Here is a 26,411-nt window from a genome sequence, read left to right on the forward strand (position 1 = left end):
ATTTTATGTGATGTTTTTTGTTTCCTTATCTATGCTGTTACTTAACCTACTTGTTATACAATCTGTACCCAATGTTATAAACAAAAATATTTCAAAGTGAAGATCATGTCTTATAGAGGGTTATCAAATTTGTTGAAAGGGATTGTAATCAGTATTTAAAAAGAAAGAGAGAAAAAATGGAAAAGAAATAGAATTAAATTGAATGGGATAAAAAATATCTCAGTTCAGAGGCTAAAGATAGTTATGTGGAACTTTTGCTTCAGATATATAGATCCATACTTGTGTACTGAATTTCCATGTTATATGTAAATTATTGCTGTGGGTCCTGAACCAAATTGTTTGAAAGCTACTGTCTCAACCCCATATTGACCTTGTGCCAGCCTCCATAACACAGTTATGCAAACATTTCAGAGTATAATGTGGGCCAGTGGTCACCAAAGTGGGGAGGACAAGACAATGTTTTGGATTACTAGAATGAAAGAGTACAACTTGTGTTGATATGTATCACTTCACTGAAGTTTAACAGTATTATTGAGGTAAATTGCATAGGATAAAGTGCATACACATGACACATAAGAGTTTGTAAGTTCTGATATATGTAAAACTCCATTGATGTTGTCACTGCAAGCCAGATCACAATTACTCCTGTATTCATTTCCTGGGGCTCCTTTAACAAAAGATGAAAAATTGGGCGGCTTTAAAACATAGAACTTTGTCGTCTCCCAGTTCTGGAGACCAGAAGTCTTAAATAAAGGTGCTGGCAGGGCCCTGACCAGTTTGGCTCAGAGGATAGAGCGTCGGCCTGAGGTCTGAAAGGTCCCAGGTTCGATTCCGATCAAGGGCATGTACCTTGGTTGCGGGCACATCCCCAGTAGGAGGTGTGCAGGAGGCAGCTGATCGATGTTTCTAACTCTCTATCCCTCTCCCTTCCTCTCTGTAAAAAATCAATAAAATATATTTAAAAAAAAAAAAAAGGTGCTGGCAGGGCCTCATTCCCTCTGAAAACAGAGGGGGAGAATCTTTTCTTATCTCTTCCTGGGTTCTGGTGGTTCCTTGGCTTCAGCTGCTTCCCATCTCTCTGCCTTTGGCATCACATGGCCTTCTCTTGGGTGCTCCTCCTTCGTAGGGCCGTCTTCTTATAAGGACACCACTCAGATTGGAATAGGGGGCCACCCTACTAAGGTATGGTCCCATCTTAACTAATCCCATCTGCAATGATCCTATTTCCAAATAAGGTCATATCCTGAGGTAATGGGGGCTAGGACTTCAACATACCTTTTTTTGAAGGAGGACACAATTTAACTCATAATAACCTCCAAAAGTTTCCATGTGCCCATTTGTAATATTTCCAACTCTATCCCTCCCAGGACCATTCCCCTTTCCACCACTTCCCACCTCCCAGCAACCCACCATTTTCCTGCTTGTTGTCACTATAGATTAGTTTGCATTTTCTAGAATTTTATACAAATGGAATTATACAGTATGGACTTTTTAAAATAAATCTGGCATATTTTATTCAGCAAAATTATATTGAAATTTATCCTATTCATTTATCAGAAATTCACTCTTTTATATTGCTGAGAAGTATTCAACTGTATGGATAAATCACAACTTGTTTATCCATTCACCTGTGGATGGATATTGGTGCTGTTTCCAGTTGTTTATATTACAAATAAGGTTGCTATGGATGTTCATATATGACTTTTTGTATGGAAGTATTCTGTATCCGTTCATGTGGTGATCCGTTAAGTGTGACCACAAGAGGAGACACAGGAGAGACTCAGGAAAATAAAGTTTATTACAGTCATAGGTCCTCAAGACACAAGAGATGACACGCCATGCAGAGCTACCAATGGAAGCACCAGGGTTGGTCAGAAGGCAGAAGGTGCAGGAGCCAGGGGAGAACCTAGGCCAGGGCCTTGATTGGAGTTTCGTGGAAAGGCCAGGCAGGGCAGGACAAACAGCTTAGGACTGGTTAGTTAGAATATTTTAGCAGGCTGTCAGCTATAGGGGTGTTTCCTACTTGCTTGGTTCCTGGCCCTGGGATGATTAAGACTGAGGAACATGTCTCCCAATGGCTTCAGATTGGTTAGTTTGCATGTAAAAGGCATGCACTGTGCTGGGTCTTTTGCCATATCTAATAGCCAGGTGTACGATAGGTCCGTGTTTACCTTTTTAAGAAACCGCCAAACCACTGTACATCCCCCAGCAGTATCTGAGCTGTAAGACAGCGTTTTCTTGCATTTGTGAAAGAATTCTACTTGGTATGAGGTATTACCTTTTTACACTTTACATATTACATATGTTTTATATGCTTATATATTTATATTATTGAATTTGATTTGCTAAGATTTTGTTTAGAATATTTGCATATATGCTCACGAAGAGTATTGGTCTGTAGTTTTATCTTTTTGCAATATCTTTATCTAGTTTTGGTATGTGGTAATGCTGGTCTCATAGACCAATTCTATTGTCATAGAATGAGTTATGATGCTCCTTATGCTTCTACTGGAATATATTGTATCTGCATTCTAGAATATATTCTGAAATCATAATATGTATTATTTCTTCCTCTATTTTTTTGGTAGCATTTATCAGCTAAACCACCTGGGATTGAAGTTTCATTTGTGGGAAAGTTTGAATTACAAATAAATTTTAATTTAAAAATATATATTATATTCATTCAGCTTATTTATTTCTTCTTGATTAAAATTTAGAACTTAAGAAGAAGGGGTCAATGGGTAAAAAAAGGGGACATCTGTAATACTTTCAACAATAAAGATAAATAAAGACAGAATTTGTCCCTTTGATCTGAGCTATAGAATATATTGGCATAAATTTCTCCATGATATTCCCTTATTTTTCTTTCTTTTTTTTTTTAAATATATTTTATTGATCTTCTACAGAGAGGAAGGGAGAGGGATAGAGAGTTAGAAACATCGATGAGAGAGAGACATCGATCAGCTGCCTCCTGCACAGCCCCCACCGGGGATGTGCCTGCAACCAAGATACATGCCCTTGACTGGAATCGAACCCTGGACCCTTCAGTCCGCAGGCCGACGCTCTATCCACTGAGCCAAATCGGTTAGGTCCTTATTTTTCTTTTAATAGCTTTAGAATTTATAATGATGTCATCTCTCTCATTCCTGATATTGGTAATTTTTTTCTCCTCTTCTTATTTCTGACCAGTTTGGCTAGTCTCTAGTTATTTCAAGTTTTCAAAGAACCAGCGTTTAGATTCATTGATAATTTCTATTGTTTTTCATTTTACTGATATTTACCCTGAAGTAAGCCTCCCAGGAAGATAGATCACTTAACAGCATTTTTATTTTTCAGACATTGATCTCAAAGTCTCCCAGTCACTAAGGTAAATGGTGACTGAGCAAATGTCTAGTAGCAGTCTGGGTGTTTCCGAAGGAGCCATCTCAACCCTTCACAAAGATTATGGCCCAGGTTGGCTCTAGAATCCCTGAGTAAATGTTCCTCAGGGTCTTACCTGGTGTACACCACTGAGCTCTTCCAAGAAGGTATCTAGAAAACTTGCAAAATGAAAGTCAGTCCAACTTGACAAACATTCCCTGTGTGCTTTCTCTGTGTGAGGCACAGCATGGGGACTGTGGGAGGAGGGTGCAAACTTAAAGACATACCCCCTGACCTCAGGGCATGCTTGGTAGAATGTGGAGGACAGATACAGAGACTCCTGAAGGAGAACGCCAGGCTGATTAGGGTGAGCCCACAGAAGAGGTCTAAATAGGAGGGCGAGGAAGCAGAGAGAAAAGAGAGAGGAGTCCTTGCAAGCAGTGGCAGGTGACCATCCATTGCATGTGATGTATCTAAGGATATTGATTTAAAATAGTTGACAGTTGCATCCATTGCTAGGATGCTCGTGTAGGTGGGGTTGTCAATCTTATCCCACCATTTTGGAGGTTTGGAAATGCAACTAGACAGGCGGCGATGCCGGGCACTGCAGAAACCCTGTGAAACGTACTTCCGCTGCCAGTGAGCAGGTCAGTGGGAAGGGGCTTCCAGGCTTTCCTTTGAACCCAGGATGTCAATCTCTTTCTGGGCAAAGAGACTTTGGTAGTCTGAGGATAAAATCCAATTTTTTGGGGGGGACAAATTCCAAAAATACCAGCTTTATTGGAATTTACTTTCTTTATATGTTTTTTAAAATATATTTTATTGATTTTTTACAGCGAGGAAGGGAGAGGGATAGAGAGTCAGAAACATCGACGAGAGAGAAACATTGATCAGCTGCCTCCTGCACACCACCTACTGGGGATGTGCCCACAACTAAGGTACATTCCTTCCCCCCCACCCCCCGCCCCGCAACTGGAATCGAACCTGGGACCCTTCAGTCTGTAGGCCGACGCTCTATCCACTGAGCCAAACTGGTTAGGGCTTACTTTCTTTATTATCTTTCTGAGTACTCAGGGTCCAAAGATCATTGCTTAATAATTCTCTTTGTAAACTGGCGTAGGGCATGGTCTCTGCCCAGGCAAAGATCAAGAGTATTCTTATCTGGAAATGTGCCAGGAGGTACCTCAGTAAATGCTTTCATTCATTATATTCTGATGAGCAAATCATTGGCAATCAGTTGCGTGTGTGCTTTTATGAATATATTAACACACACCCTCCCTTGGGGCAGGTTTTGTGCATGTACTTCTTCCGCCGACTGTATCACGCGAGCTTGACAGCTGGGCTGCTCCAGGCTGCCGCTATCCAATGGCTCCTGCGGTGTTGACTGGCTTCCTTCCTCTATGTGTGTGTCTCCTGCTGGCACCTGGCTTTGCCCAGGCAGGCAAGCTGCTGGTCATACCCATGGATGGGAGCCACTGGTTTACCATGCGATCTGTTGTGGAGAAACTCAGCCACAGAGGGCATGAGGTGGTCGTGGTCAGGCCAGAGGTGAGTTGGCGCCTGGGACAATCATCCAATTATACTGTCAAGACTTATTCCACATCTTACACTCTGGAGGATTTGAATGATCAGTTCCGGATTTTTGCTGACTCTCAGTGGAAAACTAGGGCCCAGTATTTGTATTCTATGCTAATGAGTTCATCTAACAGTGTTTTTGAATACTTTTTTTCAAATTGTAGAAGTTTATTTAATGACAAAAAATTAGTAAAATACATAGAAGATAGTTCTTTTGATGCAGTATTTCTAGATCCTTTTGACATGTGTGGCTTAATTGTAGCCAAATATTTTTCACTCCCTTCTGTGGTCTTCACCAGAGGGCTGTTTTGCCACTATCTTGAAGAAGGTACGCAGTGCCCCAGCCCTCTTTCTTATGTTCCGAGAGGTCTCTTTTCGTTATCGGATGCCATGACCTTCAGGCAGAGAGTGTGGAATCACATTATCCACTTGGAGGAACATTTACTTTGTGGCTATTTTCTCAAAACTGCTTTAGAAGTTGCCTCTGAGATTCTCCAGACGTCTGTCACAGCATATGACCTGGTCAGCCAACCATCCATTTGGTTGTTACGAACTGACTTTGTTTTGGACTATCCCAGACCTGTGATGCCCAACATGATCTTCATTGGCGGCATCAACTGCCACCCGGGAAAGCCATTGTCACAGGTGAGTTGCCTCTGGTTTCCCCGCTCAGAATAGTGTGGCTTGCACAGGAGAGAGAACAGACATGCCTTACTGAACCATGATTCATAATTTATATTAGTTACATTTGGAATTCCTTTGATTCAATGAATTATTTTGTGTCAATTCTTTTAACTGTGTGTTAGCAAATTTTATAACACTGTCCCCTTTGATACTCATGTGTATTCAACTGAGTTAATTGTATATAATTTCTAGGCTGCGTTTTTTAATACCGTTTTGGAAAAAATACTGAAAAACATAGTAAGAAATGAAACTTTTCTTTTTTTAATCTAATGCAACCCCCTTAGGAAAATGCTCTTAGCAGTTTCGTGTGCATCTTATCCAAATTTTCTTTCACTTAGATATATGCATATAGCTAATGTAAATTCTCACTCATTTTATGAAAATGAAGTCTAGTATCAGACTGGACATATTGTTCTTTACCTTTTTTAACTTGCCTATAAATCATGGACCTTTTTACAGCCATTATATACAAATGTGTAATGTTCTTTTTAAGAGGTGCGTACGATTCTTTACTTTGGATGCCCTGTTGTTCATTCAAGTAAGCAATATTGATTGATGGTTATGCTTTTTTTCTTACTTTTACCTTTTATAAATAAGACTGTACTAAACATTTAAAAATAAGTTTTTACATTCACATATTTCCATAATCTTGCTCTTACTGTTGTAAGCCAAGAGTCCTTAGGAGTAGGTTGCTAGGTCTAATGCTATGCACATATTAAACGTGCAACAAATGGCCTATTGAACAACCTTACCTTTTGGTCAACAGTATATGAAAGTTCTAGTTTTTTCCATACCATCTCAAGCTTCAGGTGTGTTCCAACTTTTAAATTTTTTGGTAAAAAAATTCTACATAGCTGCTTCCATTTTCATAGATATATTGGTCATTTGCATTTCCTCTTCTGTGAATTATGTATTCAGATTTTTTTTGGTATTTGTGTTCACATTCTTTAGCCGTGTTTTTGAGGGCTATTTGCCTTTTTAATAGCTAATTATTACAAGTTTCTTTAGTATTAGGAACATTAATGCATAGCTCTTTATGTAGGTTGCAAACATTTTTTCCGGGGCTCTTCTTCCTCTTTTCTCATACAGGATTTTCATTTTGGTTAACCTTTCCTTTAATGGTTTCTGGATATCAATTTGTTTAAGTTCTTCCAAGCCTGGGATATATAAATGTATTTTCCATACTGTGTTTTAATGTTTTTAATTCCTCCATGTGAATAGTTACTCTTTTTTTTTTTTTACTATGAGAACTTTACACAGAAATATACAGATCTAACTTTATTATTTTTCTAAATGGATTGTCCATTGTCCCAACATAATTTAACAAAATATTCCACTCTTCATCTGTTGAATTGAAATGCATCTTTATTATATTTTGAATTTCCTTATTTATTTGCCATCTGCTTTTGAACTCTCAGTTTAGAGAGAAGAGAATGGTCTGTGAGGAATCCTGTGACAAGTGACTGAGAGGACTTTTAGGAATAAGAGGGTCCATTGTTTGGTTTTGAATAGTTTTCTCTATGCTGTGTTGGGACAGCTCCTACCTTAGGGGCCCTTGATCTTCATAAAAGTTTTGCTACATGAAACAGCCTGGCCTTTGCATATTCCAGCACAATTATTTCCAATCATCACAATATTAACATTAACCATAAGATCAGGCTCTTTTTTTTTTTTTTTTTAAAAAAAGCATCAATTGGTTGCCTCCTACACACCACACCCCTTACTGGATTGAGCCCAAAACAGAGGCATGTGCCCTGACTGGGAATGGAAACAGAAACACAGGATAATGCCCAACCAACTGAGCCATGTGCGCTGGGGCAGACATTCTTTTTTTAAAAAATTGAGCTATACGTCATATCATAATTTTCATCCTTTATAAACATACAGTGCAGTGGTCTTTGGTATATTCATGAACACAAGCAACCATCACCATTCTCTAATTCCAGAGCATTTTCCCTACTCCAAAATGAAATCCCTGGCAGTCACTCCCCCTGACAATCTCGAATCTACTTTCTGTCTCTATGTATTTGCCTGTTCTGGATATTTCACACAAATGGAATCATGTGATACATATGGTCCTTTGTGACTGAGTTCTTTCACTTAGTGTTCATAGTCTATCTGTTTTATAGCTTGTATAGGTCTTTCATTCTTTTTTATGGCTGAGTACTCTTCCATGGCTATATTATATCTTGTTTTTCTGTTCATCAGTCCACACACGTTAGGTTGTTTTTACTTTTTGGCTATGAAGAATATGCTGCTATGAGCATTCTTGCACAACGAGCTTAACATTCTGGCTTTAGGACCCTTGTGCCTAACCTGTACACTTGTCTGCCTCCCTCTGTGCACTGGAGACTTTTCAGGAAATGTCCTGCCTGTGGAATTTGCCGAGGTTGTTTGACTTACATCAATGGCCTCTAATCACTCAGTGGACATGGCATTTGTGGATTTTGTGGTGTTACAGAATAACATACAGTTGACCCTTTTTTTGTTGTTGTTGTTTAACATCAAAGGTTCGTCATTGAACAAATATCTATTGAGAGCCTTCTGTGTGCATGGCTTGCCATCCAATGGGGAGACACACATTAGTCAGTTACAAATTATGAAACATACCTTTGGCAGAAAACTAAAAAGTATAAAGAGAACTGATAACAGGGGCCTTGCAGGATGAGGAGGAGAGATCTGGAGGAGTTGGGGGAAGAGTGTGCCAAATAGAGAAGACAGTGGGTGCAGCACGAAGCTAAGTATCATGAGGTCTTTTAATGTTTGGAACCCAGACATGCTCTTTCCCCTTCATCCCTGTATTCCAGGGTCATTTTGCCATCATAAATTCTGGCAAATGGAAGTCCTATTTTATGTCTCTTCTGAGTAGCTCCTTTGTCATGGCTACTTAGTGGCCTGTGCCCATCCCAAATTGGTCCTGGCCACTGGAACCACCACCCATGTTGATGCAATTCCCCATGGGAAGTCATAGACACAAGCGCTGCAGTAGGACAGGTGCCCACTGGAGATGTCTGACCAGGTGAGTCCTTCTCTGCAAGACCCTGTCCCATCCCTGGGTGATTCAGACTGGACCGTCTTGGACCTGCACCAAGACCCGATGCACAACACTGCTTTCTGTGGCCCCCACCCCACAGCCTATCAGATGGTTTAAATCGCCCTATGGCCCTCACCATATATAGTGTCTAAATCACTTGATGAGCGGAACCATAGTGGGCCAACCCACATGTAGCTATATTTGTATAGCTATTTAATAAAACATTTATTCATTTGATTGTGCCGCTTTTGTATTCTGGATTCAGTAAATGTCATTTTTCAGGCTTCAGATATTTTTCAGGTCCTTTTAACTCTTGTAGGTCTTAGCCCCATTTCTCATGATTTGTGGATAATTCAAGGGTCAGCCTTTCTAAACATCCCCCGTTCCTATAATGACATCACCCATGTACACCTTTATGACTCCCTTCTACTTAAAATGCCAGACGTCTTCCATTTGCTTTTTGGGGAGATCTCAGGTCACCCCAGGATCTGCCTCCTTCTCTCCAAGGATATATGTCCCAAGCTTAGTCATTGGTCTGCAGGGTGGCCTTCGCCTGGACACTCAGATGCACGAGCACCCTGGAGTCCCACAGCACCAGCGGGGCAGGCCTAGCCCTCTAGGGCAGCTCACCTTTAGGGTCTCCCTACCGTTGTGATTGGCAGACATGCCAGATTCTATCTCCTATTATTCTGTGCTCACACACACGCGTGCACACACATCATTCGTAAGGAAAAAGAGAAATGTTTTCTAAAACTTTCTGAATTTGGAAGGCACCTCTCTGGTAATGTTTTGCAAAGTGGTGTTCTTTCTTTCACCTCCTGTCTCTAATGAATGTCCCTTTGGGCCTGCTGGGAACAGAACCCACAGCCAAGCCATCTGTTTTTCTCAGGCCTCTTGTTTAGCAACACAAAGACCAGAGCAAGGCTCTGCTAGGAGGGGCCCAGGCCCATATCCTCAGCCGAGTGGGACCTGGGAAGGGTCTGAGGTTTGTAGCAGCATCTTCTTCTCCAGCCTGCACTTCCTTAAGCCAGACGCCCTCCAGATACACTGTTCTTAGAAAGAACCTGCTGGGCTGTGCTTGCCCTGGAGGAGCGGACCTGCACTGTGCTCCCTTTGTGACCATCTGGGAGTCTTATTGTTGTTTAGATGGACCCAAACCAGAATGCTGCCACCTTCTTGCCCTGATCACTCCCCTGAAGGCTGCAATGAAACTTTGTTTCCTGTGGTTGCCATTCTGGCAGGTGTGAGGTGATACCTCATTGTAGTTTAATTTGGCTGCAATGAATTTGCATCTTGGTTGGTTCTTGGGCCCAGCCCTGTGCTTGGGTGATCCTTTCTATCCTGTTCCCCAGGCTTTTTCTCCCTTCCCTATCCCAGCACGCCTCCTGTGTCAACAGGCATGGGTTAGGAGAGCACTTTGCGTGCCAGTTCAGATGTGCGTGACTAGCTGTGGGCGAGTCTGTTCTAGCCACACTAGAAACTGCCTCTCACTTGGACAGCCTGGTTCCCTCGCCCTCTTGGACCTCCCTCAGCAATGTGACAAATCAGGCAGGACAAACATGACCTTCTCTCTAGGTCTCGGTTGAAAAACCTGAAGATCAGGAGATGAGTCCCACCCTTGGCAGGTGGCAGAGCTGAAAGGAGACACGGACTTTCCGACTCCTACTTCAGGCTCTCACTGCATGCTGTTTAGACTTATACTTCTCAGATTTTAATTTCCTAAAGGGAAGGGGCAAATTCCATGCTCATAGTGTCAATGACCAGCTTTTCTTAAAAAAAAAAAACAAACAAAAAAAACAACAACAAAAAAACACACATGATTCTTTAAATGTTCTATTTCTTGGGTGAATCCTTACAACTTAAAAAACTAAAGAGAAATTGAAATGTGAGACTAAAACAAACAGCCAAATCAAAAGCGAGTTCATTTATTCAGCAAACTTGGATCGAGTGCCTGTTGTATGCTGGCACTGTTCTGGACACTGGGAATACAGTGTCCTTAAAGTGCTCTTGTTCTAGGTGGGGGAGACACATAATAAATAACAGATTAGGTGATGGCGAAAGGGATGAAAGTAAGTGAAGAGGGAGATGGGGCTTCAGAGTGATGGTCTGGGCCCTGTGATAATGGGGTCACCAGAGAAGCTTTCTTTGATATAGCATTGAGTGAATCTGGAATGAAGGGAAGGAGCAGCCATGTGGATTTGCAGGGAAGAGTCAACACCTTGGTTTTTATCACTGTCTGGAACTGAGGTTGGCCAACTGCAGCCCACAGGTGGAATCTAACCTGCTTCCTGTTCTCATGAACAAAAGTGACTGGAACACAGCCATGCCCATTGGTTTAGTGTTGTCTATGGTTGTTCTCCTGGTACAACAGCAGAACTAAATCATTGCCAAGGAGACCAGATGTCCCACAACATCCAAACTATGTACTATCTATGCCTTTAAAGGAAAGTAATTGCCCACCCCTGATCTAGAACAGTGATTCTCAAAGGGTGTTTTGGAAACCTTGAGGATCCCTGAGGCCCTTTCAGGGGTCTGCAAGGTCAAACTGTTTCCTTAATAGTATGAAGACTATTAAGTTTTAGTTTGCTTTTTCCACTTTCATTTTCTCGTGGTGGTACTGGGGAGTTTTCCCAGGACTTCACAATGTGAAAAACCACAGCAGAGCAAGTGCACAAGCTGACAGGGAGCCCCTCTCCTCCAGTCAGACATTAAAGGGACTTGAACAAAGGTAAAATGACATCATTCTTCTGACTACTTTTTTTGTTTGTTTTGGGAAATGTACAGTTATTTTCTCAGAAAAGATGTCAACTTGTAATGGGTTTAATCTTGTTATCTCAATTCATGAGGAAGTGTTTTTTAAATGTGTCAGTTTTAATTTCTGAAGCAGCTTATTTGAATACATGTTACCCACATAAACAAACGTTTTGTAGGTCTTCACGCACCGAGAGTAAAAAGCAGTCCTGAGGCCAAAAGGTTGAGAAAGGCTGAGCTAGAAGTAGCCAATTCTATTTTTTCTTCTGAAGCTGCATACGTTACCCAGAAATGTCCGTTCGTAGGCAGCAAGCCTCCGTTTCTCATCGGTAGAAGGATGGTCAGTCTGGGCTTTGTATTGCATGAGATGAAGGGTGAGTGTTAGGGTTGAATTGTGTTCCCCCAAAAAGTGTTATTGAAGTCCTAATGCCCAATACCTTACAATGTGACCTTATTTGGAAATACAGTCTTTGCAGATGTAGTTAGTTAAATTAAATGAGGTCATTAGGGTAGGCCTTAGCCCAACGTGACTGGTGTCTTTATATGAAGGGGACATTTGGACACGGACAGGGACACAGGGAGAACACCGTGAGGCAATGAAGGCAGAGATGGGCTGATGCTCCACAAACTCAGGAACAACAAAGATGGCCTGCAAACCACCAGGAGCCGGAGCAAGGCTGGAACAGATCCCCCACCCAGGCCTCAGAAGGAACCAGTCCTGCTGACACCTTGACCTCAGACTGCCAGGCTCCAGACTATGGGAATAAAGCTCTGTTTTTCAGGCCACCACAGTGTGGTGCTTTGTTACAGTGGCCCTAGGAAATGAAGACAATGGGAAATTGTTTTAGAAGCCGAACATGTTGGGGACCCCTGTGCTGGAGCCACCTTCTTCCAACTGCTGGCTGGACGCGTCACCTCCATCAAGTGCTCTGTCACCTGACACCTTCCAAGCGTTTCATATTTCTACATTTTCTTTCCTTCATTTCTGCCTCCTCTTCTGTCCCCTTCACTCCTCCTATGGTTATTGTATTCACAGTGCAGGGTCATGAGATGTTTTAGGAGCACTTTTTGACCCACAGAGTGTCCGACCAGACCCAGAGGGAGCCCCTCCAAGGGAACTGCACTCAGCTCATTCGCACCACCCCTCGGGGGAGGGACTGATGTAACCCCCAGCTGGCAGGTGCAGCAATGCAGGGGAAGGGTGGTGATGTCACACAGCTTGGTAGGGGCAGACTGGCTCCAGAATTCATGCTCTTAACCACAAAGTGAGATGTGTGGTGTCAGAGCACATATGTTAGGATTAGATTCTATCTTTTGATATAACAAAACTCTCCAATAACAGTGGTATAGCTGGGAGGAGGGGATGGTGGGAAGTTCTATTAGACTTCTCTGTGCCTTCCTTTTAATCCGGCCACTGCTGTGGTAGCCAGGATTTGGAGTGAGCAGCTCCATTGTGTTGTTCAAATCACGAATTTACATCTGTTCATGCTTCCTTTCCACTATGAGGAGAGTTGACAAGGAAGCAGAGCAGCATGGACAGCTATTCATCTGTGAACATGGTCATCACTAATGCTGTTGGAGTCCTGGTGCTCAGGAGAGAGGGTGGGGCTGCGGCGGGCCTCTTGGGGCCTGTCTAAGTTGTCCTCCAACCGGAGAGACAGGTTGGTGCAGACAAAGAGAAGAACTAAACTCAGAAGCTCAGGCAAGAGCTAAGAAGCATAGTTGGCTCAAGGTACCTGTGTGCTTAGAAATAGTTAAATATTAATTTAGGTTCTTGCACATCAAAGGGCAAAGTTCAGAGCACAGAGAGGTAGGCCAGGTCTGTGAAGAGGGGCAGGTAGTCAGTGTAGGGAAAATAGCCAGGAGCCCTTGGGGTCAGGCAGCGTAACCCATTTACTCTTGCTGCTACCTGCACTCCATGGGGATGGCCTGCCTCCCCCGTGCGGTCCGAGGAGTTTCTGCAGGGGTTTTACTCTTAGGGCTTTGGGGTGTGGCTCTCAGTGACAAGCTGCTGGTGGTTCCCCAGGATGGAAGCCACTGGCTCAGTATGAAGGACATAGTTGAGGTGCTTAGTGACAGGGGCCATGACATCGTGGTGCTGGTGCCAGAAGTCAATTTGCTTCTGAAAGAGTCCAAACACTACACCAGGAAAATCTATGGGGTGCCCTATGACGAGGAAGAGCTACAGAGACGCTTCCGTACCTTTGGGAACCGGCACTTTGCTGAGAGATCGCTCCTGACCTCTCCCCTGGAGGAGTACAGGAATGTCATGGTCGTCGTTGACCTGTGCTTCATCAGCTGCCAGAGCCTCCTGAGGGACTCGGCCACCCTGAGCTTCCTCCGGGAAAGCAAGTTCGATGTCTTGTTCACAGACCCGGCCATGCCCTGCGGAGTGATCCTGGCCGAGTACCTGGGCTTGCCCTCCGTGTACCTCTTCAGGGGCTTCCCGTGTGCCCTGGAGCATACGTTCAGCCGAAGCCCGAACCCTGTGTCCTACATCCCCAGGTGCTACACCCAGTTCTCAGACCGGATGACTTTCTCCCAGCGGGTGGCCAACTTCCTTGTTAATCATTTGGAGAACCTTCTATTTCACTGTCTGTATTCAAAGTATGAAGATCTCGCATCAGACCTCCTCAAGAGACAGGTGCACTTACCCACCTTATATCAGAAGGGCTCCATTTGGCTCTTGAGATATGACTTTGTGTTCGAGTATCCCAGGCCAGTCCTGCCCAACATGGTCTTCATTGGAGGGACCAACTGTAAGAAGAAGGGGGTCCTGTCTCAGGTGGGTGGCTTTATTTCTTTGTGATTGCCCCGTTTCTTCACTCTCTGCTTCCCTCACCGGTCTGGCTCCTCCTCTGACTGTCACCTGGGAGGGCCACCTGAAGGAAGGGATGCTAGGAGGAGGGTGTGGAGGAGATCTGAGGCTGAGGGTTTGAATGATGCAAAGACTTTGAATGAGATAGCACTCATGCCTGACAACAGCAGCAGTTATCTTTACCTGGGTAACCTGGGGACAATCATTGAATGAGCCTTAGAATTTTCCAGGCCAAATCCTGCACTTACCTGTTGAAGAAACAAGTGAAGTCTTGACCAAGAGGACACAGCTAAGAGGGTAGTCCCGGTCAAAACCCGTTCTCCCAACTCTGTGTCACGCTTTTTCCCTGGTCCCTAAACCAGGGGTTAGCAAACTATAGTCGGTATACCAAATGGACTTCAGCCCACAGGCCTGTTGCTATATGGTCCAGAACTAAGAATGGTTTTTATATTTTAAAAAGGATGTTAAAAACAATCAGACCTAACCAGGCTGGCAGGGGAGGGCAGTTAGGGGCAATCAGGCTGGCAAGAGAGGACAGTTAGGGGCAACTGGGCCAGCAGGGGAGGACAGTTAGGGGCAGTCAGGCCAGCAGGGGAGCAGTCAGGCGTTGATCAGGCTGGCAGGGGAGTGGTTAGGGGATGATCAGGCTGGCAGGCAGAAGCAGTTAGGGGCAATCAGGCAGGCAGGCAAGTGAGCAGTTGGGAGCCAGCAGTCCTGGATTGTGAGAGGGATGTCCGACTGCCCATTTAGGCCCAATCCCAGTGGGCAGTTGGACATCCCTTGGGGGGTCCCAGATTGAGAGGGTGCAGGCTGGGCTGAGGGACACATACACCCCCCGTGCACAAATTTGTGCACTGGGCCTCTAGTTTCTAATAATTACACATACAAGTTGACACAGAATGCTCTCTGTGGTGACATGTAGGGACTATCAACTGAGACACAGATGAAAGCCAAGCACAGGCAAAGCTTCAAGGCCCAAAAAGCACACTCACTACAGCCTGTTTTTTCAACATGACTAAATACAACTTTAAAAAAATATATATTTTATTGATTTTTTTACAGAAAGGAAGGGAGAGGGATAGTTAGAAACATCAATCAGAAAGAAACACTTAGCAGCTGCCTCCTGCACACTCCCTACTGGGTATGTGCCCACAACCAAGGTATATACCCTTGACCGGAATCGAACCTGGGACCCTTCAGTCCGCAGGTTGATGTTCTATCCACTGAGCCAAACCAGTTAGGGCTACAATTTTATTTTTTTTTTGCAAAAATATATGGTTGGTACCAAGGTATCAAAAATGATATTTTTCCTTCTTATAGCAAATGATTCTTTTTACACTTTGGCTTATTAACTTCTTAATTAAATTTTATTGACATATGAGATTTCTATGTCATGCCCTGTGCTTCCTGGTGCTTGTCCAATTATGCTCATCACCCCCAGCTACTGTCAACCGTATTAACAGAGATATTGGCAGATATTAAAGAAGGCTGGTAAGGGTCTTTGGGGCTTCTTTGAGGCTTTCTTTCTGATGAAAAAACAATGCATTGAAAAAGAGAATTCTAGTCTGAAAGTTAGAGTGATCTGAAGCTTTTCAAAGGTGTAAATATTTAAATAATATTTTTTAAAAAACAAACAAGTTTTTATTTATTTTTTTTTTAAAATATATTTTATTGATATTTTACAGAGAGGAAGGGAGAGGGATAGAGAGCTAGAAACATCGATGAGAGAGTAACATCGATCAGCTGCCTCCTGCACACCCCCCACTGGGGATGTGCCCGCAACCAAGGTACATGCCCTTGACCGGAATCGAACCTGGGACCCTTCAGTCCACAGGCTGACGCTCTATCCACTGAGCCAAACCGGTTTCGGCAAGTTTTTATTTTTCAAAGCCCTCTTTCCTCATGTGTCAGAAGGAATCTACAAACACTTGCCTTAGGTCAGAGGTCAACACATAAGTTCTGATTGTTTTTAACTGCCCTCCCCTGCAGACCTAGGTCCCCCCAACTTCCCTTCCCTAGAGACCTGGGTCCCCCCAACTGTCTTCCCCTGCAGGCCTGGTCACCCCCTAATGCCCTCCTTTGCCGGCCTGGTCACCCCTAACTGCCCTCCCTTTCAGGCCTGGTCCATCTTAACTGTCTTCCCCTGCTGGCCTTATCGCTCACAACTGCCCTCCCCTGCCAGCCGTCTTGTGGTGGCCATCTTGTGTCCACATGGAGCTGGCCATCATGTGTGTTGGAGTGATGGTCAGTTTGCATATTACCTCTTTATTAGATAGGATTATGTTACAGTGATCAAAATAAGTTTCACTGGTCAAATAATTGAGCCATTTCAACACTATGAAAAAGTGCGCACTTTGGAATAATGAGAATGGGAGTCATGTAGACATGGCGGGGGCACAACGTTGTGAAGGGACTAAATGCCACTGAATTGTTCACATTAACATAATTTGCTTTGTTATATGGCCTCACCCAATAAATATTTTAAAAAAGAAGATACATCAGATGCCTGATTTATAGCTAAAAAAACAACAACACAACACCTCGACACTCCTTAGTAGGCAAATATCATGATCAGGCAATACATAAACAACACAAGTGGCCAATAAAAGTTTGAAAAGACATTTAACTTCAGAAATAATCCAAGAACTTCAAATTAATAAACGATGAAATTCTATTTCACATATCAAGTCAGCAAGCCTGTTGTATAGGTAATTATTGGCCTGACTCCAAACACATACTCATATTTCTTTCAAATATGTGCAAAGCCTTTTGGGAACCAGTGCTTGGCGAACATTCCTTTCATAACACTGAGTCACAATCTGGGAAAGGGTGCCCGTCCTCAGGGCAGCCTGTGCACTCCCAGCCTTGCCTGTGTGGGAGAGCATGAGATCTCTTCCCACCTATGCCCAGGTTAGTGTGACTCTGACCACAGCCCCACCAGCCTCCTCTGCCCAAGGAGGGACTCAGCCACCTCCGGGGCCCTGGGCATTTTTGCCCAAGATGTCTTGGAGAAACCCCTGAGTCACCCAGCAGGTGGTTCCCACTGGGAGACCCTCAGAGGCTAGGCCCTGGGCAGCCCTGGATGTTCTGAAGCCACGTATCCCACCCAGGGCCTCCTCACCAGCCCCATGCATCTTATCATCTGGCCCCTTGTGCCACATTCTCGCAGGTGCCTTTCCCTCTGCATCCAGGAGCTCCAGGCCAGGCCAGGTCCTGGGACACTCAATACAGACTGAAAATTTCTGTGAAGTGATAAAAAACCATGTGGTTTTCTTGCAACATTCTTTGGGAATCATCTCCCCAGAAAACTATATCCAAATTTCTCAGTACTAGCTCTTTTGTTCCCAAGTTTTCTCCTCTTGTGTTCTGGAATCATCTAGATCAGGGGTGGGGAACCTTTTTTCTGCTAAGGGCCATTTGAATATTTATAACATAATTCGAGGGCCATACAAAATTATCAACTTAAAAATCAGCCTGCTATATTTGGTCAAACATTTAATTAACTCACCGCTAATGTCTTGGCAGGGCCAGACCAAAGATTTCTCGGGCCTTATACAGCCCCCGATTGGAAGTTCCCCGACCCTAATCTAACTAGTGGTTCTCAAATGGGGGCAAATTTTGACCCTTGCGGGATAATGTCTGGAGACATTTTTGGTGTCACAATTAGGGGGTGACACTGTCAACTAACTAGTAGGTAAAGTCCAGGGATGTTGTTAAAAATCCTACAAAGCACAAGAAATACCCACCCACTTATTCCCAACAAAGAATTACCTGGACAAAATGTCAATAGTGCTGAAATTGAGCAATGCTGGTCTGAACAAATTCCAAGTGAGGATCAGTCACTTCTACCCAGCAGGGCCCAGGCTGGGTCGGGAAGGAGCAGCAAGCATCCTTTGCCCACTCCTGAGCTAACCTCTGCCCCCTACAGGGGTCTCTGCAAGCAATAAGCACTGAGGCTGCAACTTCAACATTTATTGGTTGAGCTGAGGATTGAATTCTAAGCAAGTAAGAGGAAACAAACCCTAAAATGCTGAGTTATTCTTAATAGGCACTTTTAAAAAATACATGACTTAGGCCAGTGTCTGCAATTCCTATAATGGTTTGCTTCTCTTTCCAAACCATGTGTTTACCTTTATGACTGGTTATTTGGAGATGAACAGACCTGTGGAACATTTTGACAGCACTATTTCTGTCACTGAGTAATTATCCATAGAGTGGCTAAATGCTAGAATGAGTCAAGGTTTAAAAAACAATATTCAACATGAGTCTCTGAAAAGCTAGAAACTTGGTTGGATAATAATTTAGATAATTTGAGAAGAATGTAATTAAGTGGATTATTTTATACTAGTGACCCGGTGCACGAAATTCGTGCACATTAAAAGGGGATTAATTAGAGGAAATAATTTAATATTGCTATTTGCCCTTTCTCTATAATAGAAGTGTTAGAGATGAAAGAAAATTAGTAAAATGTATATGAAAACCTTCCTCTTGTCAGAGTCTGGGGCTCACCATGGGACCCAGAGTCAAGTCCCCGCCCACCCACATGCACCTCAAAATCGAGTGAGACCGAGACCTGGCCAGCCCTCCCCCCACCATTGGGCTAGATCCAGACCCAGCCAGTCTCACCCTTGTCAAGTCCTGCCGAGCAGGGGGCGTAGCCTCAAGTCCCCCGGCCCGGTGCCAGGACGGGGGCATGGCCTGAGGTCCCCCAGCCCAGACCTGGGCAGGGGGTGTGCCTTGAGGTCCTCCGTCAAGTCCCGCCAGGTGTGTGTGGGGGGGTGCAGCCTCTGGTCCCCCGGCCCAGCACCAGGAGGGGGACACAGCCTCAGGTCCCCTGTCAAGCCCCACCAGCAGGGGGGTGAAGCCTCAGGTTTCCCATTAAGGCCTGCTGGGCAGGGGCACGGCCTGAGTTCCCCTGACCCAGCACTGGGGGTGCACCTTGAGGTCCCCTGTCAAACCCCACTGGGTGGGGGGCACGGCCTGAGGTCCCCTGTCAAGCCCAGCCAGGCAGGGGGGCGCAGCCTCAGGTCCCCTGGCCTGGTGCTGGGGCAGGGGGCACGGCCTGAGGTCTTCCGGCCTGGTGCTGGAGCAGCGGGAGCAGCCTGAGGTCCCCTAGACCAGCACCAGGATGGGAAGAGCACCTTGAGGTCCCCAATCAAGCCTCATGGGGGCGGGGGAGGGTGTAGCCTCAGGTCCCCTGGTCTGGCACTGGGGTGGGGAGTGTGGCCTGAGGTCCCCTGTCAAGCCCCAGGGGAGAGGGTGTAGCCTCTGGTCCCTGCTGATCGCTCATTAAGGCTCCTTAAGGGAACTTGGCCTCAGCTGTGGGTGCAGCCATCTTTGTGATGGAGTGATGGTCATTTAGCATATTCCCTCTTTATTAGATAGGATTGAGATATAATTCACATAACATACAATGCATTTAAAGTTTACAATTCAATGATTTTTAATATATTCACAGAGCTGTGCAACCATCACCACAATCAGTTTTAGAACATTTTCAATCACTCACAAAAACACACAACTGTAATTATCAGTTACTCCCCATTTCCTCCTCTCCCCAGCCTCTGGCAACTACTAATCAACTTTCTGTCTCCATGGATTGGCCTATTCTGATCATTTCATACAAACTGAGTCATATAATAATGTTATTGACTTTTTACACTTAGCATAATGTTTTACATAAGGGTGATTCATATTATAACATTATTTTTTATTGTTGAATGATATTTTGTTCCATTAGCATAATAACTTTATGTAGCTACTCATCAGTTGATGAACATTTTAGTTATTTCCAGTCCCCAGTGCCCCTGCAGCTTTGATTCAAGTCCTCGCCTCTCACAAACAAGCTCCAGGTAGGACTCCCTGGGTCCAGGCTGACCCCTCTAAACCATTCCCTACTTCTTCACAAGAGGAACATTTTAAGAACACAAAGCCAAACATACCACACCATCCTAGGTGGCTGCCCCAGTGTTTAGGAGAAAGCTCAGGTCTGTGGAATTGAGACCCCCTCAAAAAAGAGAAGTTGAAGTCCTAAGCCCCAGCATCTCAGAATGTGAGCTTCACTCAGCTGGTGAGTCTCAGTGGTTGAGCGTTGACTTATGAACCAGGAGGTCATGGTTTGATTCCCTGTCAGGGCATATGCCTGGGTTGTGGGTTTGATCCCCAGTGTGGGGTGTGCAGGAGGCAGCCGATCAATGGTTCTCTCTCATCATTGATGTTTCTATCTCTCTCTCCCTCTCCCTTCCTCTCTGAAATCAATAAAAAAAATATATATAATAAAAATTAAAAAAGAATGTGAGCTTCTTTGGAAACAATCTTGGCAGAGGCCATCAAGTTAACATGAGGTCATTAGGGTGGCCCTGATCTAATATTACTGGTGTCCTTATAAAAAGGGAAATTTGAATACAGACATATACACAAGGAAGACAATGTATAGGGAGAAGATGGATATGTGATTGGAGTGATGCATCTGTAAGCCAAGGAAGACCAAGGATTGCAGGCAAACCCCAGGAGCTGGGAGAGGCAAAGAAAGATCCTCCCTAGAGCCTTCAGAGGGATCATGGCTCTGATTTGGTTCTGCCCTCCAGAGTGTGAGACAATACGATAACACATTTCTCTTGTTCTAAGTTCCCCAGTTTGGGCTCTTTGTGTCAGCGGTCCCAGCAAAGGAATGCTCCCTATTTTCTTCTGTCTCCTGCTTCCTGCTCTTGCACACTCTGTAAGTTTCCTGGGTTATTTAGTTCTCTTATTGCTTAGAATGCTTCCTGCCATTCCCATGCCTCTGTGCAAGAGTAGGTGGGAAACACCAAAGCATTTGAGAATGAGTTTTAGGGGCATGATGTAGCATCAACTGTGACTTACCATCATGCAAAGAGCCATTAAAATGGGTGATGGGAAAGGCAGTCTCACTCGTGCAGTCTTTTGGCTCCATTCACCTCGTAAGATCCAGAGACAGAGAAGCATTGATCAGACCGTCAAACCTCAGAGGGAAGGCAGGGGAGGGTGGGGGGAAGGGGGAGAGATCAACTAAAGGACTTGTATGCATACATATAAGCATAACCAATGGACACAGACACTAGGGGAGTGAGGGCACGAGCGGGGGGTTAGGGGGCAATGGGGGGATAAGGACACATATGTAATACCTTAATTAATAAAGAATAATAATAAAAAAAGAATGGGCCTGGGCTTGCAAGTCTTTCCTACCACAAGCCTGTGCCGCCTTATCACCTTGTGTGGGAATGTCTTTCTGTTTCAGGCTCAAAGAATGCTCCTCTGTCTTTTTTTTTTTTTTAAGCATGTGGGTCCATGGCACTTGGCCAACCCACTGTTATATTTGTACTCCAAGGGGAGGGGACAGGGTCTTTTTAATGCTGCACAGTAGGAATGCATGTGGGTGAAATGCTCTGTGTCCGCTGTCATAGGGACCTGCTGGCCATGGGGGATCACTATTGGGATTGATTCACTCTGTCTCCTCCTCCTGTAAGTAAAGCATGTTGGGTGATTATGGTGTGTTCTTGGCAACTCCAATAGCAAGATGCAATGGGCAAGGGTGTTGGACCTTCTGTCACTGATGGCTGGCATAGTGATGGTCTTCACTATCCTCTAGGAAGCTGGAGTCCCCTGTTGAGGTTGGTATCTGGAACCCTCTAATCTGCTTTGACAGTTTGGAGCTGTGAGCAGGGACACCAAGGAAACATACCATGGCATGGAGGATAGGTATAGGCTTCTCAGCCCTACAGTCCCAGGGTGGTGCTTGCTCCCTGGGGTAATAGGCTGACTGAGGTGCTGGCCACCCTCTGGCCACATGGAGACAAATGAGTTGTAGATAATCTCCTTATTAACAGGGAGCAAGTGCCACCCTGAAGCTTTAGGTGTAATAGGTAAGGACAGACATACCAGAAGTGGCTGCTAAGAGCAAGGAAACTCTACCCAGGCCTTGTCATCTGCTGTCCCCTTCTCTTTCTGCCTGTTTTTGTTTTCTCTTTAGTGCCTTCAGACAGATGTAAAAAGGTTTTTTTTTGTAAGAATTTATAATAATTACCTGTGAGAGCATTGGTCTGATAGGAACTACTTCTGTATTACCAGAAGACAAAAATGCTTCTAGATGAATTAAATTTTTTTTCTCCTATTAAAAATCTCAATGAGATTTTGTTTGGCCTCGCATTAAATCTATAGCTTAATCTGGAATAAAATCAAGAGTGTTACAATGGTAAGTCTTCCCTTCCAGGACACTCGGTGCCTCTTCATTTATTTGATCTAGATTTATTTATATCTCCAATTGGAGCACAGAAAACACCACCACTATGACCAATTCCCTAGGTAAACCCATCTTCTTACTTGGTTTATAACATCTTGGCATGTTGGGTTATAACCACAAGGCAGATGACCACAGTGATGAAAGCTAGAGAGGTGGCCCTGGTGTATATTCTCTCCTACACGTGTCCAATGCAGTTACAGCTGTACAAGGAACAGGGACTACCAAGTTATTAACAGAATGAAGATGAGTCAACTCTGGTGACTTGCTGCTTCTGCCATTGATATGGTGGTGGCAAGAATCCTTAATGGTAGCTTCTCTTGTTAGTGATAATAACAGCAGCTGCAGCACCAATAAAAACTTGAAGTTGTACCTTCCCAGCCATTGGCTCCATTTGCCCTTATGCTTTTAATGTAAGACATGAGCAGCCTCAAGCCTACACACTCAAGAGATTTTGCATGGCTTTTTGTAGGAGTGAATGGAGGACAGAAATGATAGGACTTAATCTGTGAGTAGGAGACAGAAATGGAGTCTTGGGGGAAAAATAGAGTTATGTCTTGGACAGAAAGAGGATCTGCAAAAGAGAGCAGAGAACTTGCTGTTGGAGAGGAAGAGGGAACCAGGATCCTGGACTCACAGCCTACAAGGAAGGGTTAAACCCAACTGCCTGCACAGTGGCAGCTGGTGTTCCAGGGGAAGTGTCTTGGTGTGCACATATTTGTCCAATGGTGGAATCTGTTAGCACTGTGAATCTTTCATGGGGTCATTTCCTCCCAAAGGGAAGCCTCAGTCTTACTAGTCATGGTGGCCTGGGCCTGCAGGTTGGTACGGCAGAAGCCACGGATGCCGAAGAGCACACTCAGTGAGAGAGAAAGTGGGACATCACAAGGAGCCCAACCACATCATCGCCAGGGTGAACAGGACAAGGAGATGGCAGCTGAGCACATATGGGAGTCACTTTCTGGAGCAGGCCTGTCCTTATGGGCATGTGACTCATGAGGCTGCTTAGGGCTCCACCCTCAGGAGTGCACAAATTATGTAGCCCATCCTGTTCTGGAAGAATCTGTTCTTATGAGGACTTAGGAGTATAAATGACCTTGGAGAGAAGTCTGAACATAAACCACAGGATATATTAAAGGCCCAGATTAAGGTACACCCTAGTCCTGAAGCAGAGTAGCAGAAGACTGGAACTTTCAGTATGCAAGAGACAAGGAATTCAGACAGAGACTGGTCTGAGGCCAGGTGACAGCTCCCTCCTGTTTTGTGGTGAGCATGCCCTCGGGGGACAGTGCTCTGTGACCCCACTGTGTCATTGCCCATTTACTCTCTGGATAATGGCAACTCTTATCCCATGGAATAGGTATAGGCATCTCAACAACCCCTGTGTTGTTTTCATCAAGTCTCAAGTTCAGGGTTTCTCCAGATATTTCCACATTTGACAGTTGCTTCAAGTAGACTCTTCCCTGAACATTGCAAGAGGTGTCCTTATGCAGAAGAGGGACAGAACCAGAGAGCCAGCATCCATTTCCTATTAGAGAAAGCCATCTTAGCAATGTTATATGTATTTTCTGGATGTGCTCAATGTTGCCCACATGGGAGGAAAGAGTTTTAAGAGTTATCAAATAAGGTCACATCCAGGAAGGAGGTTTTGGTTGTGGACTAGCATTGGTGATTTCTTGGAGTTCAGTCACAGCCCCGTAGAACATGGTTAACAGAGGAGTGAGTGGGAAGAGAATGGGCATCCACAGCCTCGTTTTGGGAATGGAATGAAAAACAAGAGCATGAACTAGACAGTTCCTCTGAGAGAGCAGTGGACTCAGAAGAATTTCTCCCAAGTTAGGGAGATCGATCTCTCCCGAGGGAAAGCAAAAGGGTAAAAGGCTAGTGGTGAAGGACAAGGGCAGGTTCATTCTGTAATAATTAATGTAAGTAGGGCACCCTGCCCTCCAGTGACGTGCCATTCTGTGAATTGGCTTGATAAGATAGACAAAGAAAACAAGTGTATGAGACACACTTTGATCTGGGGAGTCAGCTGCTTTTGCATCTACTGAGATGGCTACAGGACTCCAGCTTCCCCCACAGCTGCTCATGGGACTGCTGCTCTTCCTGTGTGTCGGGCCCTGGACTGAGGGCGGGAAGGTACTGGTGGTCCCCATGGAGGGCAGCCACTGGCTCAGCATGCGGGAGGTCGTGCAGGAGCTCCATGCCAGAGGCCACCAAGCAGTAGTCCTCTCACCAGAGGCAACTTTGCATGTCAAGGAGGAGGACTATTTCACCCTGAAAACCTATGCCATTCCATTCACCCAGGAGGAATTCCATTATTTCATGCTGAGCCATACTGACCTGATTTTTGAAAGAGCACATTTTCTAAAAACATTCTTGAAATTTATTGTAATTTTGAAAAATATGTCTTCGGTCTTTCAAAAGTCTTGTGAGGAGCTAGTGCATAACCAGGACCTGATCAGGCATCTGAATGCCAGTGCCTTCGATGTGGTTTTAACAGATCCTGTCTACCCCTGTGGGGCAGTGCTGGCTCAGTACCTGTCCCTTCCTGCTGTGTTTTTTTTGCGTGCCATTCCATGTGACTTCGATTCTGAAGGCACACAGTGCCCAAATCCTTCCTCATATATTCCTAGGTTATTAACAAGGAATTCGGACCACATGACATTCCTGCAAAGGGTCAAAAACATGCTCTACCCTCTGACCCTGAAGTACATTTGCCATATTTCTTTGTCTCCTTATGCACGGCTGGCCTCTGAGCTTCTGCAGAGAGAGATGTCACTGGTGGATGTTTTTGGCTATGCATCCGTGTGGCTGTTCAGAGGAGACTTTGTGTTGGACTACCCCAGGCCGATCATGCCCAACATGGTCTTCATTGGGGGCATAAACTGTGCCAACAGGAAGCCATTATCTCAGGTCTGTATTAGTATTTATATCCAATCAGTGTGCCAGGCAGAACACATTTTATTTTTTAAGCTAATTCCAAGTGCTTACTTATCTACCAATTTTTCTGTTGATTTCTACCTCTCGTTCTCTAACAGTCTTGATGAGATAAATTGTTCAAGTGTCTCAAGTAGTGTGGTTAAGGTTTGCAATGGTCATTAAAAATATGAGGGAGAGGGGTGAAGTTCTGTAATAGGATTTACAATGGTGTGATTCAATCAAGATTGTCCTTTTGTTACGGTATCATCTTCAGGGTTGTGCAATTTTCTTCAGCTGTGTAGGAGCAGAGAAATTGAGTTGCTAACTTATTTATCAGGGAATTTTTGCTTGTGGGTGTTCAGTGAAAGGATAAAGAAACTAGCAAATTGCATTTATTTACATGATCATTTATAGTGGTCCGGTTTTAGAAGAAACTGAGGAGAAATATAATGCAAGGCAGGTGTATCATTTAAAATTTTTTAGTTGGCATGTTTAAAAAGAAGCAATAAAGTATTAGTTTTATTGTACTTTATTTAACCAAATATATCCAAAACATTTTCTTTCAACATATTCTCTATATAAAATTATTAATGAGATATTTTACTCTTTTCTGTCCAACACTAAATTTTCAAAATTTTATACTTGTAGCATATTTCAATTTGGATTAGCCACATTTCAAATGTTCAATAGTTATGTATTACCAGTGGCTACTATATCAGACTAGGGCCCAGTGCACAAATTTATGCACCTTGAAAGGAACTGTGGGCTGCGAGGCTGTGGTGGGCACAGGGGTGGGTCTCAGCCCAACCTTAGTGCCCCCTCCCGACCCTTCCCGCTGCCGCCCCTGGTCCCCTGTCTTCGGGCAGCCCCACTCCCACTGCTTCCACTCCCACATGCTGATGGTGCCAGCCCCACTCTCACCCACTGACAGTGCAGAGCAATTGGGGCCAGTGCCAGCAGTGGCTGTGAGTGGTGGCTGCTGCCACAATTGCCCTTCAGGAGCAGGGGGAGGT

The 26,411-nt window shown here is 44.4% G+C and overlaps 1 protein-coding gene across 3 annotated transcripts in view; it reads left to right on the plus strand.

Annotated features, from left to right (window-relative positions):
* Window positions 1-4,660: 4,660 nt before the first annotated feature.
* The window catches only part of LOC308247922 (UDP-glucuronosyltransferase 1A6-like), a 44,604-nt gene continuing 22,853 nt past the window's right edge, over window positions 4,661-26,411 (plus strand). Inside the window, exon 1 of one of the 3 annotated variants that reach the window (XM_080667769.1) lies at window positions 4,661-5,580. In XM_080667769.1, coding sequence (XP_080523895.1) covers window positions 4,726-5,580 — 855 coding nt within the window. In that variant the 5' untranslated portion in view covers window positions 4,661-4,725. Of the gene's footprint in view, window positions 5,581-12,989; window positions 14,190-24,504; window positions 25,393-26,411 lie in introns of those variants that run through there. The other 2 variants (XM_080667768.1, XM_080667767.1) reach the window with 2 other exon arrangements.

The sequence above is a fragment of the Plecotus auritus genome (assembly GCF_963455305.1).
Source record: "Plecotus auritus genome assembly, chromosome: 5".
In the NCBI taxonomy this organism is placed as follows: Eukaryota; Metazoa; Chordata; class Mammalia; order Chiroptera; family Vespertilionidae; genus Plecotus; species Plecotus auritus.